This window comes from Anopheles funestus, chromosome 2RL, assembly GCF_943734845.2.
Source record: "Anopheles funestus chromosome 2RL, idAnoFuneDA-416_04, whole genome shotgun sequence".
NCBI lineage: Eukaryota > Metazoa > Arthropoda > Insecta > Diptera > Culicidae > Anopheles > Anopheles funestus.
The window spans coordinates 60755521-60777620 of record NC_064598.1 but is presented as its reverse complement, the minus strand read 5'-3'; the positions used below and the strand labels follow the sequence as shown (position 1 = coordinate 60777620).

The 22100-nt window shown below is 38.8% G+C and overlaps 1 protein-coding gene across 14 annotated transcripts; it reads left to right on the top strand.

The window, feature by feature from the left end:
* Window positions 1–313: 313 nt before the first annotated feature.
* Window positions 314–17901, top strand: LOC125762653 (larval cuticle protein A2B-like). 14 transcript variants are annotated; one of them, XM_049425001.1, is made up of 3 exons: window positions 5533–5620; window positions 5681–5753; window positions 7853–8839. In XM_049425001.1, the coding sequence occupies exons 1-3, from the start codon at window positions 5609–5611 to the stop codon at window positions 8167–8169; spliced, it is 402 nt and encodes a 133-aa protein (XP_049280958.1). In that variant the 5' UTR covers window positions 5533–5608; the 3' UTR covers window positions 8170–8839. The 14 variants fall into 14 exon arrangements, with proteins under 14 accessions (XP_049280962.1, XP_049280959.1, XP_049280957.1 ...); XM_049425005.1 differs by lacking the exons at window positions 5533–5620; window positions 5681–5753; window positions 7853–8839 and adding exons at window positions 314–465; window positions 526–977; XM_049425002.1 differs by lacking the exons at window positions 5533–5620; window positions 7853–8839 and adding an exon at window positions 322–465 and having other exon boundaries at window positions 5681–7320.
* The last annotated feature ends 4199 nt before the right edge of the window (window positions 17902–22100 follow it).

The window sequence follows — 22100 nt, the reverse complement described above, 5'->3', positions numbered from 1 at the left end:
ATTTCAACTTAAATAAATTGAAACCAAATGGCTGTTCTTAACATGCAAAAAATGGAAACCCAATGATAAACTAAAAACAAATCACACTAACGATAATTGCAGCAAAAAATAGCCTTGACCATGAAAATTGTATTTCATCCAGCTGCACACAGTAACAATTCTTAAGCATTAAACAGTTGTTGTTTCCTAATTATACCATGCTGTCCCATGCAATCCTTTCACTTCAACTAGAGCCGTCTGGTTCAACCGGTTGGAATTTGGCAAACCGTGATCGCCATGACTGACACACATTGTCAATTTTCGATATTTTTGGTTGCTTTTTCCTTTCTCCAATACTTTTTTGATACCATGAGTGCATTTCACTTCGCTATATAAAGTAAGGTCACCCGTAGTTTTCGACATCAGAAACCATTTGTTCGCACTCCAAACAACACCTCACTAAAGTCCTGCAACATGTACTCCAAGGTACAAAAACCAACCGCCTGTTATTTGGATGTGTTTTCACTAATCTCGTATCTGTTATAGATCATCGTTGTTCTTGCTCTCGTGGCTGCCGTCAGTGCTCAATCTCACTATGGCCATCAACAACAATACCAACCTCAGCACTATCACCACGAAGAAGAGCATCACGGACCAGTGCACTACGAGTATCACTACGATGTTCATGACGATCACACTGGCGATGTCCATGGACAGAAGGAGGCCCGTAAGGACCACTCTACTCAGGGCGAGTACTATCTGATCGATGCCGATGGCCACAAGCGTACCGTCACGTACCACGTTGAGGGTAAGAGCGGATTCATCGCTCAGGTTCACCGGGAACCGATCAAGGGATACCAGGCGCCTCAGCCTCAACACCACTACCAGCCGCAATACCAACATCAGGCTCCTGCTCACCAAAACTATCATCACTAGTTTTTTAATAGTCAATCAAATCACTATTGTTGCTATGTAATAAAAGTACAACTATTTTCAAATGACCTGTCCCATAAATCCTTATTCTAATGTTTCAATTCATCTTTATATATGTATATACTATTCCTATTCACATGTAGGGTGGCCCGGTGAAGTATGCTACCGGTCCTGTTCCACACGACCTTACCGGGAATCAAATCCCATTTGGGCCATAGTAAAGTCTGACTGTCCGTTTACATCGTCAAAAAATGTCTAGTAAGCCAGAAATGGCTGGTCCTGGACTACGTCCTAATCGATCGAATCTTAGCTAAGTCGCACCTGGACTTCATCGAATCACCTTCTACAATTGACAAAGCTGTACCCAAAAATGTAGTAGCGTATGTTCCCTCTCATCGACTTGGAGACAGGTCTCCCATGGTTATCCCATCCCGTCGTTTGAATTTTGGATAGTATTATCCCTGATTAAGGATATGTGCAATAGAGATTGCCAATTATTCGGGTTCAATTTTCTCAATTCCCACTTCCGCACTCGCTTTCTCAATTCCTCCATTAATTGCTCGTTATCATACCAAACTATATAACAACTCCACGATCGAAACTTTCCTCCTTCTCTAGTCAGCAGCGGATCTAACGGTGGGCGGAGTAGGCGGCCGCCTAGGGCCCCGTCGTTTGGAGGGGCCCCGAAAGACAACAGAAGATTACAGAAAATTTTTCATACATAACGGAACCCGAACAGAAACAACCCCCCCCCCCCCCCCCGCTCATCTACTACTTATCGAACTCGAACACCAGAGGCCCCTTTAAAACCACGAACGAACTTTTTCCAAAGAATCATATGGACAGCAGGTTCGGCGGTGACGAGGTTGTGAATTTGTGGACCTGCCAGGGGCCCCTTTAAACCCAGAACGAACGATTTCCATGGAATCATATGCACAGCCGAGGCCCCAGCGCTATGAATGGGTTGTTCTTCCTTGAAAACCATATGCACAGGTTTGCGAGTGTGTTTTGGCTAACGGTCACTGAGCACCCCCCCCCCCCCCCGCCAACATCGTTTGCGGAGTTGTAGGGGCCCCGAGCAGGTACAGTAGGGGCCTCCAAAAATGACTCCCCCCCCCCGGTCAGCACTTTTAATAACAGTTAAATTCTCGGTTTTTTTTTAAATTCAGTTTCACGACAGTTCGACTATACTTTTTTGGGCCCCAATTACCATTCCGCCTAGGGCCTCCGACAAGCTTGATCCGCCACTGTCTCTAGTTATTAAAAATACATTATGCTATTTTTTTTTTTTTTTTTTTTTTTGTTAACGGGGAGGGAACCTTCAAAAGGTACCCACCTCGAAGGGCGGCTTGCGGCTACAAACCAATCCCTCCGAGATGGGTTATGTGGGATTCATCGTGACGCTGGGCCCGAGAAGCGGACCCGGCAGCCGATGGGACCCTAACTAAACCACTCCTCGACCTGATCCGAACCCTGCCGATGCGCTTGATGTGCGTAGTACTCCATGCAGGAACGTTTGTGCGATGCACCCATCCTGTTGACGTGCTGCTGCTTTCCAATGCTGCTACTGCGTCATCCGTCCTAGTTGTCTCAGCTGCTGCTGCTGCTTCGTGCCTTCCTTCCGCTGCTGCTGCTTAATTCCGCCCGTCCGTAGCCGCTACTTCCGGTGGGGTCTAGCTCCTGCTGCTGCTCTGGTTACTCGTTGCTGCTGCTGCTGCTTCCGTTGTCGTCATCCTTTGGTGCGGTTACGGCGGTAGCTGTTGCTGTCCCGTTTGTTCCGTGTTCCGCCGGCGTTGTTGTCGTCTCCGTCTGGCCGTAGGTGGACTTTCCTCATTCCATCTCACTTGGAGGTTTCTGAAGATGGTCCTTGCGGCGGTCCGGACTGCTTCCCATGTGTTGCTGTTGGCACACATTTCCGCTGCAAGATTTTCTATCGTCAAGCGGGTGTGGCTCTGCTGCTGCATCTCGTGTTGGGTTCGAGCAAACCGTGGACAGTGGAACATTACGTGGTCGACATCTTCCACTTGGTGTTCACACACCGGGCAGTTTGGCGAGCCGTCGAGGATGCCTTTTTCGACGAAGTAGCTCCGGAGAAACCCATGCCCTGTAAAGAGTTGAGAGAGATAAAAATCAATTTCTCCGTGCTTGCGATTTACCCAGGACATAATGTCCGGGATAATTCTCCTCGTCTTCATCCCCGGCGATCTCGGCTGCCCCGCTCCGGCTGTCCATTGTTGTTGCCAGCGTCCCATGGTCTCTTCCCTTTGCCGCTTTCGTATGTCTGGTCCTGGACTTCCCCTCGCTACCTTTTCGTCGTGGCAGCGGATGTCCTCCTCTAGGAGAAGGACTAACGGGATAGTGCTTGCGACCACGCAAGCGGCATCGTAGGAGACCGTTTGGAAGGCACTGGCCACTCGAAGAACTCCTGTGCGGTGCGTCCTCTGAACCGTGGTCCGGTGAACGTCCTTCTGAAGAAGCGTCCGTCCCCACGATGGTGCCGCGTAACGGACAATGCTATTCCCAACGTTAACCAAGGGTCTCCTTCTGCTGCTTTTTGGGCCACACTTATTCGGCATCAGAGCGGTCAAGACATTCGTGATACGTGATGCCTTGCTGCAAACCTTCTCCAAATGCCGACCGTGGTGCTGTTTGCGGCAGAGCTCGACCCCCAGGTACTTGAGCGATTCAGTGGATACGATCGTGTGTCCCCCCGCACGTAGTTGACCTACCTGCGGGTTGTGATGAGTGCAGAAGATCATGTAGCCGGTCTTTTGATGGGCCAGCTTCAATCCCACTCCATCCATCCAACGCTCGATCATCTCCAGATTCCTCGTAGCAAGGTTGCTGATTTCCTGCGGGTCCCTCCCTATAAGGGTGAACGCCACATCATCAGCAAACCCTATAATGTCCGCACGCTTTCCGAACAGCTCCAAACGAAGAAGGTCATCGTACATAACATTCCACAGTGTTGGCCCTAGGACCGAACCCTGCGGGACACCTGCCGATACTGGTAACGAGACCATTCCTTCATCCGTTTCGTAGTGGAGCGTGCGATTCGTGAAGTAGTTCCGCAGCAACGCCTGGAGGTACGGTGGCGTGTTCCTTCGCTGCAGAGCTGCTCCGATCGCTGTCCAGTTGGCCGTGTTGAAAAATACATTATGCTATGTGGGAGATAATAGGACGGTGGTAAATAAAAAATAAATAAAATTTAACTAGTAATTTTAATCCCCAGCCTCAAAGTCTACACTCATTGAGTCTGATGAATAAAGTACTCAAGGAATATTAGGTAATATTCTTTGGAGTCAATGTATTCTTACATCTAATGTCGTTGTGTTTATTGATAATCGTGTATTTGTCTGCATTATATGTTCTATCCAACTATTCAAGAAGATCAATGCTCTTGGCGCCTTATTAACCGGCCACTCGAAACAAAAAATCAAAATTTGATTAGGCTTTTTTGTGTGTTACTTCAAAATTATTGGATAACGTATCAGGTCTTTTGTTTACTATAGATTTTATGTGCGTCGCTTCTTAATGACATTAGGAAAATTACGGTCTTTGATAAAACGAAACCTTATCCAATTCTAAAACAAATTCACTACCTCCTTCAGTAGCTCCTTCCCGGAAATTGCCTACTGGTCTTTAGCCTCGACTGGCGTTTTCACATAATCAATTCCATCTTATACAGGTACTTCGTCACTGTTTGACCGATTGCTTCAACCTCAAGGGCGAACGATAACATCATGTTCGTAGCGTTGGTGTAGGGTTATCAGAACAATACTGCTGTTATGCACTTTGGACTTTCTCCAGATTGCAGTATAATATATATGTATATAAGTATAATAACTGTGAAAGTATAATTTTTTTTTTTTTTTTTTTTTTTTATTCATAAAGAACGGCCTGGCCGTATTGCTAACTGTGAAAGTATAATAGCTGTCAAAAAGAATTTATCTGGTAAAAAAAAAGCTTGACGTAAAATTGTACTATAGGATAGCTACAGAAAAGAAAATGCACTACTAGGAAGCAGGATTTTTTTACGAAAATCGCTAAAATCATTCCTTTTTAATAACGAACACGTTAGCAAGTACCCTACAAATTGGAAGCAAATTTCACACGAATGTATTTCAATAATTTAACACAGGGTTTCATATTATTATGGAAAACAAATTGCAACCTTGACCATCTATTATTTCCTTTAAGTATTTTTACTTTTTTATCGACATCAATACGATTTTTTTATGGGGCGGCCCGGTGGTGCATGTGAAAACGGCGCCCGTCCACACGGCAGGGACCGGGTTCAAATCCCATCCGGACCGTCTCCCCGTAGCATGGACTAACTATCCTGCTACGTGGTAAAATAAGTCTTGATACGGCCAGGCCGTTCTAACCGAGCAAAAAAAAAAAAAAATACGATTTTTTCTTCCTAAAATTACCTTCTTGTGGTGTGCACTCCTCTCACTTTAACTAGAGCAGTCTGGTTCAACCGGTTGGAACATTTGGCAAACCGTGATCGCCATGGCTATAACAACGTACTCTCGATTTTCGGGAGTTTCATTGTCTTTTTACTTTCCTTAATGATTTTCTGATAGCAATGAGTGCTTTTCACTTCGCTATATAAAGTAAGGCCTGCCGTAGTTTTCGACATCAGAAACCATTTGTTCGCACTCCAAACAACACCTCACTAAAGTCCTGCAACATGTATTCCAAGGTACAACACCCAACCCATTCTTGTTTGGATGTGTTTTCACTAGTCTCGTATCTATTATAGATCATCGTTGTTCTTGCTCTTGTGGCTGCCGTCAGTGCTCAGTCTCACTATGGCCATCAACAACAATACCAACCTCAGCACTATCACCACGAAGAAGAGCATCACGGACCAGTGCACTACGAGTATCACTACGATGTGCACGATGATCACACTGGCGATGTCCATGGACAGAAGGAGGCCCGTAAGGACCACTCTACTCAGGGCGAGTACTATCTGATCGATGCCGATGGCCACAAGCGTACCGTCACGTACCACGTTGAGGGTAAGAGCGGATTCATCGCTCAGGTTCACCGGGAACCGATCAAGGGATACCAGGCGCCTCAGCCTCAACACCACTACCAGCCGCAATACCAACATCAGGCTCCTGCTCACCAAAACTATCATCACTAGAACGAAATAATTCACATAGCCCTGTTACGAAATTGGTAACAGGCACTTTTTTAATCGTATCAGTTATTTTAATAGAACAATTATGGTATAAATAAAATGTTTGCTTTACATGTGATCAAATTCAAATAATTGTAATAAGGTTTGAAGAATGTATTTCAATTAAGTTATTGTAATGTTTCGTATGATGGGGGATCTAACGGTATGCACAGTAGGTGGTCTGCCGATTAGAGAAGCTCCGTAAAAAGGAAAATGTTCAAGAATATTGATATATAAAAGAAAGTGCAGTACGCTCGTCAGTACGTTGATATAGAACCTGAAAGAGCTCAGTCACACTAAATATAAGCATTAAGCATATACGCACAAAAATGTCTGATGCCTGATGTCGGTTTTAATCATAAGAGGATCCACTATCGTTATAAACAAAGTCTTATTCTATACCTCAGCCGTGTCTTATATGCACCTATCACTTTGATGGCCAAATTTCAACAAAAAAAAAACAAAAAAAGCAAAATATTCAGTCCTGTGTAAGGGGGTACGGTCCGTATGGGATTTGATACCCGGTCCTGTTGTGTATACTGGTATACTCCTCTTGTGTGTATACGACCACCACTTATAACTGTTCTTATTAAGCGGAAGCCGCTTTGAATTAAATTTTAACTATGTAAATCATTTAGTGCGCGAGAACGATCGTATAGCATAGCGTACCTCCATCCTCTGCCCCAAAGATAAATTTTAATTACAACCTTGTGAATATTTGCACCAAATGCTATAACAATTTATACAACAGCTTTACAAACAAAGAGATGACTATTGTTATAATATATAATGTGAGAATCAGTGATCACTACATGGTCTTGGTTAAAATATAAATAATGGGTGAAACAATATGACGATCTGTCGCTATTCAGTGCGTATCCAATGCATCACGAGCAATGATTTTTATTTATATGAATTACTTAAAGCGCTCAAGTTTTAAATATGAAAATTTTCTTTTTCTTATTCGTTTGACTCTTTCTCTCTCTCTCTCTCTCTCTCTCTCTCTCTCTTTATATCTATATGTTTAATCTCCTTATCATTTTTCCTGGTTCAACAACTTTTTGTATCATTTTTTTTAACCATGCAATTGAAAAGTCAAAATTTTCTCTAAGAAAACGGTTCCAATGAGAATCGGTCTACGATTTTCGGTGTAGTGGACTGAACACTAATGCATAATCATCCCTTATAAAGTATCAGTTGAAAAAAAACAATTTTTACAAACCAATGCAATGCTGGACAATATTCAATCCTTTGATTTCAAGAACATTTGTGTATATACATTAAAGATCATTTTCCGAAAACAATAAACTTATGTAATTATATAAGCCACCGTTACTGTTCCTTTCACCTCAATTAGACCAGTCTAGTCAAACTGGCATGCATCACTTTGGCAGTTTCGAATCGAGCCAATCGTGACTTTCAAGCTCGTTTTTTGTAGAAATTTGTTTCCATGCCTTTTGTGGCTTTTTCTCCTTTCACAATGAAAACTATTGGTATATAAAAGCACACACGTTGTTTGCTGTTGGCAGAAGGCATACAATTGTCGAAACAAAAGTGTCGTACTTTCAATACATTGATCCATTGATCCATTGATACATTGTATACATTATGAAGAAGGTATAAAAATATATAATATTATAAATTTCGTAAAAAAAATTATAATTTTCATATAGATTCTAGTTGTTCTTGCTCTCGTGGCTGCCGTCAGTGCTCAGTCTCACTATGGCCATCAACAACAGTACCAACCTCAGCACTATCACCACGAAGAAGAGCATCACGGACCAGTGCACTACGAGTATCACTACGATGTTCATGACGATCACACTGGCGATGTCCATGGACAGAAGGAGGCCCGTAAGGACGACTCTACTCAGGGCGAGTACTATCTGATCGATGCCGATGGCCACAAGCGTACCGTCACGTACCACGTTGAGGGTAAGAGCGGATTCATCGCTGAGGTTCACCGGGAACCGATCAAGGGATACCAGGCGCCTCAGCCTCAACACCACTACCAGCCGCAATACCAACATCAGGCTCCTGCTCACCAAAACTATCACAACTAGTTCATTGTATAGATTTTAGAATAGTATTGTGCTTAGGTAATAAAATGTTTTGAATCTATAAAAACCATGTGTCTTTCCTATTATTGATATTGAATTATTTTGTATACAAGTAACTAATATTTTTTAAAACTATAATTAAATTGAGTAATTTTTAATTTAATAAAAGAGTCGTTATCAAGTTCCTGACCATTCCATATACTTTTGCTGCATGATTGCCAAGATTTAGTTATTGGCGATGGCCCGGTGTTCTAGCGGCGATGGTAGCGGTGCTACGGCTTTCCTTGCCATTAACTCGCAGCGAGATAGTAAGTCATGCGTAGCTGCGCGGACCGGAATCGACATACGGTTCGTGTAAGACCGGCATCGTTACTATGTACACCAGCGGGTCACCTGCTACTACCTATACCCAAATGCAAAGCAAGCACATCTGAGTCCCAAAATGGAATAAAATGTTAGGCCCGGTAGGCTTAGCACCGACTACCTCAAATATTTTGAGCGGTGGAATTCTCCTACTCTTTCTCTTTTTCCTATCCCGATGCAGTGTGTACTATTCTCTATTGAGAAATAAACTTTTACACAATTGCTTTCTTCGGAACCACCGAGGGCCTTGGCGGCCGGCCATCCTATAGATAGATGTATAGATAGATGCGCAAAACAAAACATTCGAACATCATCAAACAAATCATTTTACTTGATTTCAATATTCGCCATACCAATTTTGATTTTTTTTTATTCAACTATTGAACAAAAAATATAATCATCACTTACTGAAATATCAACAATAAGTTTCCGTAAATTAAACAAAAAATGATAATTACGGATTCCAAAAAAATTCTTAGTTTGCATAATATTTGATTATCCCTTGTATCCCTTGTCCACCGAGTAGCATTACTAAACAGGTGTACATAAATGTCCTTAAATTAAATCTTTCACCAAATATAAAAAAATGGAATTCCTGTAGAGATCCTGATTAAATGACATTTTTTACAAGTATCATGTGCATCGATATATCCTGCATTACCATTTTCAAATGAGATGTAGTATACCTGCTAAACAGCTTGAATTAAACTACATTCAGTTCCCTAGTTACGCGATTTTTACATTCGGCCCAGTGGTGTGTATGACAAACGGCGCCGGCTCCACACGACAGCTCCGAGTCCGAGTCGGCCAGAAATGGTCGACATGACCTATAAGGTCGTTAAGCCAGGAGGGGGAAGAGGAGGCAATCTGGAGAATTCCACGTATCTAGAATTTTCGTCTTAGTCGAATAGTGTTCAACTTACCGCTTATGCTTTGTATTAACGAATTGCATACTGATTAACATTTTATGAACTCTCTCTCTCTTCTTGGCTTTTAATGACCTTACAGGCCACGCCGACCATTTCTGGCTTACCAGACTTATTTTACCACGTAGCCGGATAGTCAGTCCTTGCTACGGGGGAACAGTCCAGATAGGATTTGAACCCGGTGCTGCCGTGTGGACAGGCGCCGTTTATCAAACGCACCACCGGGCCGCCCCTAGTATATAGTAGTATTTGAACTTATTTTCCATTTATAAATTACATTGGTTCTGGTTTTCTATGCTTGAAGCCTCAACACAATATTTATAAACATAACTATACGCGGACTTTGATATTTTTTCAATATTGAATTTGTAAAGTACGCCGTTGGGAAAAATTGACAAAAAAAAACCTAGGAATTGCTTTTCTTAATTTTGTTCCTTATGTCTAGCTTATGATTATTATTTACTAAATCTGTCTGATTTGCTATCCTAACCAATATCTTATCCTAATTTCAAGATTTGTACATTTTTCATTATATCTATGTAGGGCATTTGATAGAAATAGTTGAAATCAATTTTTGGTAGTTTAGTTTGATCGCGTATATCCTTGGTACAATGCCAAGCAGGCTAATTCAAAATTATTTTTATGTATTTGTTTTTGGTATACTTGCAGTTTCTTGATATGCATTTCCGCGCAATTTGACCAGATAGGTGATGCATAAAGGATAATTGATCTTAGAATAGTTTTAAACAGTAGTAGCTTGTTATTTGTATGTAATTTCGATTTCCTATTTACGAAGCAGTATAGCGATTTTAAAACTTTTTGGCCAGAGCACAATTTATCTTCTATGTGTTTTTTAAAAGCTGCTTCTCTAACGTGACACCTACGTATTTGACATCATTCCCCCAAGCAATATCCGAATAATTTATTTTTAAGGGTCGATTTGGAATTTTCTTGTTACTAGTACATCTAGTGAAATAAATAGCCTCAGATTTTGTATCGTTAATTTTTAATTTCCACTCATTGCAATATTCAACTTGCTTAGAAATTATTCAGCATCAGAGTTGTTAGTAATTCGTTTGTAGTCGACTGTACCACATAATAATTCCTTACATATGGATTGACAGATTTAACACAATATTACACAATATGTTTACTTTACGATGTTGGTGTTGCATTTTTTTAAATTCAGCAAAACTAGTCAGTTAATCAATAAAACTAAGAAATGGGGAATATTTCACACCAAAACTATTATTTCTATAATTGATATTGATTTAAAGACATAATTTCAAAGCTGCTACACAATTCAACCAACCATCGAATAACCTTGATCATGAATTTTCATTTCCATTATTTAATTTGAATCACCACAAATTACGTCCAATCATTATGGGCAGTCATTTTTCTTCCTTAACCCTCATATCCTTTCACTTTAACTAAAGCAATCTGGTTCAACCGGTTGGAACATTTGGCAAACCGTGATCGCCATGACTGACACACATTGTCGATTTTCGATATTTTTGGTTGTTTTTTTCCTTTCCCCAATACTTTCCTGATACCATGAGTGCATTTCACTTCGCTATATAAAGAAAGACCCTGCACATTTTCAACATCAGAAACCATTTGTTCGCACTCCAAACAACACCTCACTAAAGTCCTGCAACATGTATTCCAAGGTACAACAACCAACCAATTCTTGTTTGGATGTGTTTTCACTAATCTCGTATCTATTATAGATCATCGTTGTTCTTGCTCTCGTGGCTGCCGTCAGTGCTCAGTCTCACTATGGCCATCAACAACAATACCAACCTCAGCACTATCACCACGAAGAAGAGCATCACGGACCAGTGCACTACGAGTATCACTACGATGTTCATGACGATCACACTGGCGATGTCCATGGACAGAAGGAGGCCCGTAAGGACGACTCCACTCAGGGCGAGTACTATCTGATCGATGCTGATGGCCACAAGCGTACGGTCACGTACCACGTTGAGGGTAAGAGCGGATTCATCGCTGAGGTTCACCGGGAACCGATCAAGGGATACCAGGCGCCTCAGCCTCAACACCACTACCAGCCGCAATACCAACATCAGGCTCCTGCTCACCAAAACTATCACCACTAGAAAATTGTGTTTGTGTAATTTAATCATTATCATAATATCAACTTATTCGAGTAAAGTCATACGGCCTGGCCGTCTTTATTGAAATAAACAAAACTTATTCGAGTTCTACAAAACGAAAATAACTGTACAAGCTAAAATAACTGTTAAATTTGTTAAAGAAAATAATAAAATTATGCTAAAAAATATGTTAGAATAATTGAATTTCATGAAATACCCAATTAATATAGGTATACTTATCACTTCATCTTAACAATCAATTACTTAAGAGCACCTGAGATGTTTTCAGATTATGTTTTGAAATATTTTTTTATGTTTCATATACTATACTTTTGAAAAGTTTGAGTCAAGTAAGATCTCTTGATATACTCGGTCAAGAACCAATTAATTTAATGGTTTGATTATTGAACCATTAATTTAATGGTTATTGATTATATATTTTATAACGAAACTTGTTATAAAGTACCAGAATCGATCGAAAATCGAAACGATTGCGAAGCTTGATCAGTCAGCACACGTAAATATATGAAAACAAGTAGTATTCTTTTTTTCCATGGGAATACCTATAAGTTTGTTTTCATTTAATTATTGTCTTAGACATACAAAAAATCATCAATTTCTTTTTATAACACCCTTTCTATGGATTATTGTTTTAAATAATTACATTACTGCGGCTGCCCGATGTTGTATGTGATAAACGGCGCCGCTTCCATACGACTATATATTTATCTGACTATCCGGCTACGTGGTAAAAATAAGTCTTGATACGGTAATTCTTAAGAAACAAAAAATATGTATGTGCTCACTCTTTACATCATGGCAGGAAAAGTGCTTTTCAAACAATAAAGGTTAAATAATGTAATCGAAGTCCTCGTACTTAGCTAATGAATAACAAAAATTTACATTTACACAGCAATTTCCGAATTAAGTGATTATAATAAAATCTGCAATGTGTTCTAATTTTAAAGCTAAAATCATTTAAATGGCATGATTAAGGCAAAAACATAAACGGAAATAAATTTTGTTTTCAAAACCAACTGCCCAAACAAAATTCGAAGAAAAATTCCCAAACAGTTTTGTTTTCTAAACAGACGCCCCAAAGACGATCAGAAAGTGACTCTCAAAAAAATGCATAGAACATAAGAATTCACACAAAGTTTAACAGTTGCTAATTAAATAGGTTGTTAAATTTAAAGAAAATATGATTGAAAGAAAACATTCTTATATTAGACTAATTATATTTCAAAAAAATTTGAAAAAATATTGCAAAAATACAGTTGAGCTGTTCTCCAAGAGATTACAAAATATTACTTGTGTTCCACTGATACTTAGAACAATCAGTAGTGCAATGCTATATTTCAATTATGAATTGCTCCGTCTTAGTTTTGCTTAAAAAGGAATTAGTACAAATATTTACATTCATTTGTCTAAAATGGGCCGAATCACACAAAATCCTTTTAATATATCTACATGTCCTTTCACTTCAACTAGAGCAGTGCCGTTCAACCGGTTGGAGCATTTAGCAAACCGTGATCATCATTACGAAAGATTATTCACTGTAACGTAGATAATTAAAGTTTAATAACATATTAGCAGTTGTAGTATCACCCATCATCTAAAGATCACTCATAAAGCTGCTTTAAAATATTTGTCAAAGTTGGTTTCGAAAAGGTTTGGGTGCCACATCAATTAACACAAAAAAAATAATTAATCCATGATTTTTTCCTATTAATCCGTGGCCACACAGAAACAAATTGACATATTTCTTAAACAGATGGTAAATTGGAATTAGAATTGGGTCAAATATGACAATATTGTGCAAAAGCAATCATTTTCAAAAAAAAAGTTCAAACAGTGGTCAAACTAGTACTAACGGCCAGGAAGATTCTACTGATTACTTGGTGAGACTGGAATCATATATATTACTGTGATCATATAGTATATAATGAGTTACATCCGTACTACCCCGGATCATATACGTCTGTAGTGATTTGCTGGAAACTCAGGGAGGTCGTTTCCGAAGATTTATCATGTTTTCATCATTTAGTCTGACCTGCAGCATGCATTACCCATTTTACTCTTGCGTTGCAAATATTCTTAAGTGATAAGAATTTGAGATCTTCATATATTTCTTAGTGTTTCTATTCTATTTAACAGATGATTTGAGAACCGTATTCATATTTCATAAATCGGTACTTAGGCAGCAACTTATTGGACATACTCTTTAAATAAATAGACAGATTGACGCAGTTGTTTTAATAATCATTTTGTGTATCTTTCAAAAGGTGGAAATAATTCAACATACTCTATCATGATTTAAGATTACATTGCATGACACGGTGGCAGCCAATTATTAGCACATAAATATGAATTAGAGAAGCATATATAGTTATGATGTTGGACCAAAAAACAGCCTTGGCCGTGAAAGTCTTAAATTACGTATCCACACATATCCTTACTCAATTAAAAACAAGTTTTTTCTTTCTAAGCCTACATGAGGAATGTAATCCTTTCACTTCAACTAGAGCAGTCTGGTTCAACCGGTTGGAACATTTGGCAAACCGTGATCGCCATGGCTAATCGTACTCTCGTACTCTCGATTTTCGGTAGTGTCTTTATCTTTTTTATACCCATAGTTTTCTGATACCATAAGTGCATTTCACTTCGCTATATAAAGTAAGGGCAGCTGTAGTTTTCGACATCAGAAACCATTTGTTCGCACTCCAAACAACACCTCACTAAAGTCAAAATGTATTCCAAGGTACAACAACCAACCAATTCTTGTTTGGATGTGTTTTCATTAATCTCGTATCTATTATAGATCTTCGTTGTTCTTGCTCTCGTGGCTGCCGTCAGTGCTCAGTCTCACTATGGCCATCAACAACAATACCAACCTCAGCACTATCACCACGAAGAAGAGCATCACGGACCAGTGCACTACGAGTATCATTACGATGTTCATGACGATCACACTGGCGATGTCCATGGACAGAAGGAGGCCCGTAAGGACGACTCTACTCAGGGCGAGTACTATCTGATCGATGCCGATGGCCACAAGCGTACCGTCACGTACCACGTTGAGGGTAAGAGCGGATTCATTGCTCAGGTTCACCGGGAACCGATCAAGGGATACCAGGCGCCTCAGCCCCACTACCAACATCAGATTCCCGCTCATCAGAATTATCACCATTAAACATTCCATAGTCTTTTTAATTACCCGTGTAGTAATGTAATAAAATGTAAATCAAACTTGAAATTAATTATTTTTCAATTTCATGATATTGGTTTAAATTGTGAAATTATTTTGAGAAACCTTTTTCAACATATTTTCATTTCATAGCAAATCATAGACTTTCTCGCTACTATCGTTAAACGGAATTTGTGCGGTTAGCTTGTAACTTTCCACAATCTTCTACATAGGTCTGTTGCACTAATCTTAGTTAGAAGTGTAGTAACAGTAGTTCGAAAAACTCTGGTGTCAAATAAAACTTTTACATTATTTGCATGTGTTTGTAAAATTTCTCACTCGTTATAGCTCTGAGCCATTCTTTCGTTAGGTAATAACTACATTTTATCTCAGAATTTTTTAAGCTAAACGAATATTTAGCTACACGAATGTGATTTAACTACAAAGAGTCTGAATATGAAATAACTTCCAATTAATTAAAAAGCCCCAAGTTTAAAATAATTTTCAAAAATATTTGATAATTTTTAATTCGATCATTAGAAATTGATATGCTACTTTCTGCCTCTAATGACTATTTGGGTTTACAACTGATATTGATATCAAGACGATCGTATATCTTCAATGTCGTATGTAAGAACGTAAACTTGAACTGGATAATAGTGATGTGTGCCATATCTATTAAACAACAAAAAACTAGTTTTCACACTATTCTGTTGGCAGTGTGGTAGTAATATCTCATTGTTAAGAAATTGAACCTGAAGCCTCTATAAGGATAACATAGAATCTCATTTCATTACTCGTATTCACATGTCTAAGCTTGGTTATACGGATGAACCACGGCTGAATTGAAGGGAGGAAAAAAAGTGGCGAGCGTCTGCTCTGCATCTTATATAGTAGATGGCTGGTTTTAGTTGGATGTTATATTGAATCACATTAAATATTATTCCGAACTACCAAACATAATGTATGCGTAAAATGTTTATAAATAGGGATTCTAATATGTTTATACCAAATGAGTAATGTAACAGAACCTAGACTTATTGTGTTATATAATTTTGCGAACAATGTCTTATTAAAATCTTATTAAAATTTTAATCCATTTTTGTGTCTCCGTACCATAACTACAATCTTTTAGTCTCCTACGTAATAGTAACGATTATTCGTTGAGACTGATGCTGGATATCGGTACTCAGGGTAAGATCCAGACTAAAATATTTCCGATAAAAGAAATCTTTTAGCTGAACTCTTTCAGTTTTGAACCATAACCTAACTAATACATCACATATGTATATGTCGATGTAGGTATATCTTTTATCTAGATAGAAAGATTATACCATTAAGATACGCAATAAATTGAAAAGAAATTCAACTAAATTAAAAATACACGTTTATCAGATACATCAAAAATTTAAAACATCATAACCTTACAAATCGATTAGATTTCTTATTCAATAGCATTATTGTTCTTAACTGCAGATGTATAGTTTGGATAAATGTTAATATTAAATTTAAAATTGCTTATGAAATAAGCATCGTAAAATGTTTTAAAATATTTGAAAGAAAGAGAGAAAGAATTTTGCAAAATGAAAAGAAGCGTAGTTTTTTTAAATAATCACTCTCCATTATATTCCCGAAACTTATCCATAACGAAAGTGACGAACATCGGTAGTTTCTTCACAAATATGTATATATAAAAGCGAATCAACGAAAAACGAATTCTAATTACCCGGATTCAACAATTTATAAAAAAAAATCATTTTATGGAATCGGCATTCTAAAAACTATGTTCTCTTTTACTTGCCTAACAAATTATATGTCGGATTTTTGCTACAAAAATAATTGAAAAAAAAAACATTCTTACCAAACCCAAATTCATCAAAACATAGCCTTAACCTTGAAAAGTTTTCGTTACGTAATTTGAACCTCTATACATTGAGCCCAATCATTATCACGAATACCTTTTCTTCCTAAGCACCTTCATGTTGTATGCAATCCTTTCACTTCAACTAGAGCAATCTGGTTCAACCGGTTGGAACATTTGGCAAACCGTGATCGCCATGACTGACAACACGTTATGAATTTTCGGTGGTTTTGGTTGCTTTTTTCCTTTCCCCAATACTTTCCTGATACCATGAGTGCATTTCACTTCGCTATATAAAGAAAGACCCTGCACATTTTCAACATCAGAAACCATTTGTTCGCACTCCAAACAACACCTCACTAAAGTCCTGCAACATGTATTCCAAGGTACAACAACCAACCAATTCTTGTTTGGATGTGTTTTCACTAATTTCGTATCCATTATAGATCATCGTTGTTCTTGCTCTTGTGGCTGCCGTCAGTGCTCAGTCTCACTACGGCCATCAACAACAATACCAACCTCAGCACTATCACCACGAAGAAGAGCATCACGGACCAGTGCACTACGAGTATCATTACGATGTGCACGATGACCACACTGGCGATGTCCATGGACAGAAGGAGGCCCGTAAGGACGACTCTACTCAGGGCGAGTACTATCTGATCGATGCCGATGGCCACAAGCGTACCGTCACGTACCACGTTGAGGGTAAGAGCGGATTCATTGCTCAGGTTCACCGGGAACCGATCAAGGGATACCAGGCGCCTCAGCCTCAACACCACTACCAGCCGCAATACCAACATCAGGCTCCTGCTCACCAAAACTATCATCACTAAACGATATATAGTTAAAGTTTAGTTAAATAATCCAATAGTTAAATGCTATTGATAGAAATTTGTATTTCATCATACAAAATATAAGCAAAATTTAAATTTCAATTATAAAAACAACTTTATTTCAAATACTAGTACAGAACCTTCATTATATCCGTTAACTTATAGCTAAGTAGGATTTCCTTAGCAATTGATGTTGGACTTGCGGTAAGCCAGTGGCTAAGCCACTATTGATATATTGTTATGTTACACCCTTATACGTTTGCTCTCAATTCAATCTGAAGAAACAAAGTTTAATTTTAAATTTAAAGTTGGTTTACAATGCGTTGGAACATAAATGTCTTAATTTCCTAAATGTCTAAAATAATGTCTTAATTTCCTTATCCAAGCATACAATTTTCTTCAAGTTCCAATTTCTATCGAACATTCGGTACGTGATTTGGGATAAAATAACTAAGCTTATAAAATATTCGAAATGTTTTACATGCTCCTTCATCTTCCGTGTGAAGCAATACGTATCGTAAATAATTAAAATACGATGTCAGTGTCATTCAAAAAAAATAATTTGTATAACCTATAACCTGCATATGCTCTATAAGGTACGTGCACTATCTATATATAAATCGCTATATATCGTCGCTATATAAATTCTACTCGTGCAGTAACGCAGCGTTACTGCAGTGTTGGCATATCGGTTTTTCTAAGGCACTGTTGTAAAAATATAATTTGCCCAATATGAAAGCTCATTCAACAAACCCTTCATGTTCACTAGGATTGGATTCGTTTTTTGATTGTTGTACAGGATCTAAGCCTACTTCAACTTATCGAAAAGTGAATTTATTATACCAAACGATGTTTTACGGTAGTACGATGCTAAATATTTCATAGTAGGCTGGCTCAACAAATGGTACAAGTGGTACGGTTTCTAGAGTGTGTTGGCCAAGTGAAAATAAGCAAAAGTTGAAGAAAGCAAAATTAACTACATTTTAACAGCAGAATATTAGTTTGAAGCAATTCCATGAATATTTGTCATTATTTAATTGCTGAGCGGGAATTGCTGAATGGTAGCGGCGCGGGTTTGTACATCACAGAATGGACGATCAAATCCCTTCCGGGCTAAACTTCCGTACGCAGGACAGACTGTCTCGCTACGGGGTAATAAAGCCAAGGAAAAATAGCAATGGCTGGCCAAGATCTCTTCAAATTGTAGTGAATTTAAAAAAAAGAAGAAGAGTAAATGGTGATGCCCATTGAGAAAAGGAATAGCTGGTGAAGATGGTGATAATATTACCAGGACCCGGCAACCGAGCCACCTGGCCACCATTGACCACTGCAAATTTTGAAAAACAGTGAAAACATCCATTAATACTATACTATTACTAATTACTTATTAATTACTAATACTATTAATACATTAATATACTGCGTTAAACAGATCTGATTTGCTGTCGGTAAGGGGTAAGGAATTTGATCAGACATTTTATTCAACAATTTTCTATTTTTAATGGTTGTAGAAAACGGAATACATGTCATGCGCTCCGAAAATATTTCTTTTCCGTGGTCGATCCTACAATGGCACATCATGAAACCAAAACTGGAGAGACCCGATGTGCATCTTAAACGGAATTTTCTAAGCCATCCATGAACGTCTTCAATGTTTGGATTTTCCCTATTTCGGCGATTGTAGCAGAACTATTGTAAAGAAATTCTGACGGAGCCAAGATAGTAAATTGAACATTTTAGATGGTTGAAAAGAAGCAAAAGAAGCATGTTCAGTCTGTAAGGCTGGATTTCACTGTAAGTAGCGTAGTATCGCCAACGTAAGCCGTAATTGTATTAGAACATTTTCAGCATGATAAAAAAAAACTTCTACTTGATGTGACGAAAACTCCATACCTCGGCATTACGTAGATCTGCTGTGTAGGCATGTAACCAGGCCTATTAACTAGTTTATACAAATTTGTACTTTGTAATCGATGGATTGTAATCTGGAATCGAAGTACACCATAGTATAATTGAGATTTAAACCCAGGGCAGTCGTGTTACAAGTAGTGTTGGGTAATGTGCTGCTGTGCACACAGTGCGCACAGCACAGCTTGGTGTGCGCACAGCACAGCACACCTATTACTGTGCTAGCACACTGCTAACACAGTGCACACCTAGTGCGGAGCACGTTGGTAGCACACTGCAAATACTCTGCTAACACACGGTTGTAAGGTTCCCAATCACCCCTCCCCCCCCCCCCCCCCCCGCCAGCGCATCACAATCAGAAATTGAGCAGCCATGATGTGTCTTAGTTAGGGCCTCCAAAAATGACTCCCCCCCGGTCAGCACTTTTGAAATCACTTCACCCCCCGGACAGCAATTTCATCATTAGACTTCCTCCGATCGGTTATACTGTTTCGTGGGAATGTGTGCACACATACACATACACATACATCACACTCTCGCTATCCGACTGAAATTTTGTCCTTTTATTTTGATCGACTTCCCCCACGCCCTCTTTCGGTTTCTTTCATCAAAACATTTCTTAGAACGAGTGTTCCTTCGTTCAGCTAACGCCGTGCTAGGTTAAATTCCTGGTAAAAAAGGTGTGCTAGCACTGTGCTTGTAGTGTGCTAGCACTGTGCTAGCACTGTGCTAGCACTGTGCTAGGAGTGTGCTAGCACTGTGCTTGTAGTGTGCTAGCACTGTGCTAGGAGTGTGCTAGCACTGTGCTTGTAGTGTGCTAGCACTGTGCTAGGAGTGTGCTAGCACTGTGCTAGGAGTGTGCTAGCACTGTGCTAGGAGTGTGCTAGCACTGTGTTAGGAGTGTGCTAGCACTGTGCTAGGAGTGTGCTAGCACTGTGCTAGCAGTGTTCTAGGTGTGCACTGTGCTAGGTGTGTGCACAGCACACCTCAGTGTGCTTTCGTGTGCGCACAGTACACCAAAATGTGCTACTTTACCCAACACTAGTTACAAGCTCATGCAGTGCTCACATTAGAGTATATGATACCTTCCGCTAATTTTTCAGTGTGCGTTTGACGGCTTCCATTTCATAAAACATTTTTGTAGCATGTCTGACCATGGTTTGCCATGTATTAGTTCATTCTTGCTATTCTTCGTTTATAAATTCTGGCTCAATTGTTTGATACATACCGTCTAAATATTTAAGCTTTGAAACTTAGAGCATCGTAGACTCCGTAAGTAGCTAACCTTCCAGCACCATTAACCCAACACAATATATGAATCGATTTATTACGATTTTTTTCGTTCAAAATTCATTATTATATTCACATAACAATTCAGTCAGGCCGTTCTACATGAATAACAAAACAATATTCACACAAAATCCTGTTAAAATTCAACCCGACAGTTCTTTGCGAACAACAAAGTACAAGTGTGCCGTGATAATTGTTTGGCTCAATTGATGGTTCAAATCTCCTATAAATATTGCACTGGCTATTATGGAACTTCAACACAAACACGGCAGTTCCACAAGACAGGACCGAATATTAAATCCCATCAAGGAGCAAGGACTGACTATCCGGTTAAGTGGTAAAATAAGTCATAAGTAAGCCAGAAATGAATGGCATGAGCTAAAGGGACGTTAAGCCAGCAGGAGAGAGAGAGAAGCTTCAAAATGTAAAAAAATCATTATGTTATAAATTTGCTCGTAAATATATCAATATGAGCTCAGCTAACGTAGACAAGTTCGAAAAATGACAAACTTTTTAATTGAATTATTGCATAAAAAATTGTGATTCTGTTTTGCACATTTAATCCGCAGTCAGAATGTATGGTGGCTACCAGTGGGTGTTAAAATTTGCCTACTAACTAAAACTATTATCAAAAAACATAATAATTAAGCAGTTACTTACTTCAAAGACAGCTTAGTTCATCATAAAAAAGGTCTTCATATGATTTTTTAAGATTGTTTACATTCTTGAGTATTAATTCACATGCGTTTTTTTATTAATAACAAAATCTAGAAAAATGTATTGCAGTACCGCTTCATACATCAAGTACATCGGTTACGTTCACCGCTATATGAACATTTCACTTCACTATATCTAATCACATAAACCTCCGTAAAATATTCATCAAAATGGAATCACACCACACACGGAAAGATATAAAGAATTTAATCACGCAACACAGTTTTTGTCACATATGCTACACATTTTCGATCTCTTCTCAACGATGTACGAATTTAAACTGCACATCATGTAGCTAGACAAGTCTCGATGAACTTCATTTCCAACCAAAAACTTATCTTTTAATCCAGTCCAACAACTTATTGCTGGATGATGCAATATTTGTCCGTCCAAAATCACCCAAAATACGCAATGGTCGCCAGAACTGCACGAGATCACTCTGACTAGTCTTACTGTTGTGAATACAATGTACTGCATTTCACTTTTTCTTCAACTTCATTCGGTGGTATCTAAATGTCAGCCGAGTTCATGACCGATCCAGTATTATACTTTCAATTTGATAGTACTTTCAGTACGCTCCCATTCTAGCGTATTTATGTATGCGTATAAAAATGTATTGCAAAACCATAAACATTCAGATTTTTCATAATTCATACTAACTAATTGTGGCCAATAAAAGTATTAGTGCAACCTATGATCAAACTGTCCTACCAATTTTTGATGAAT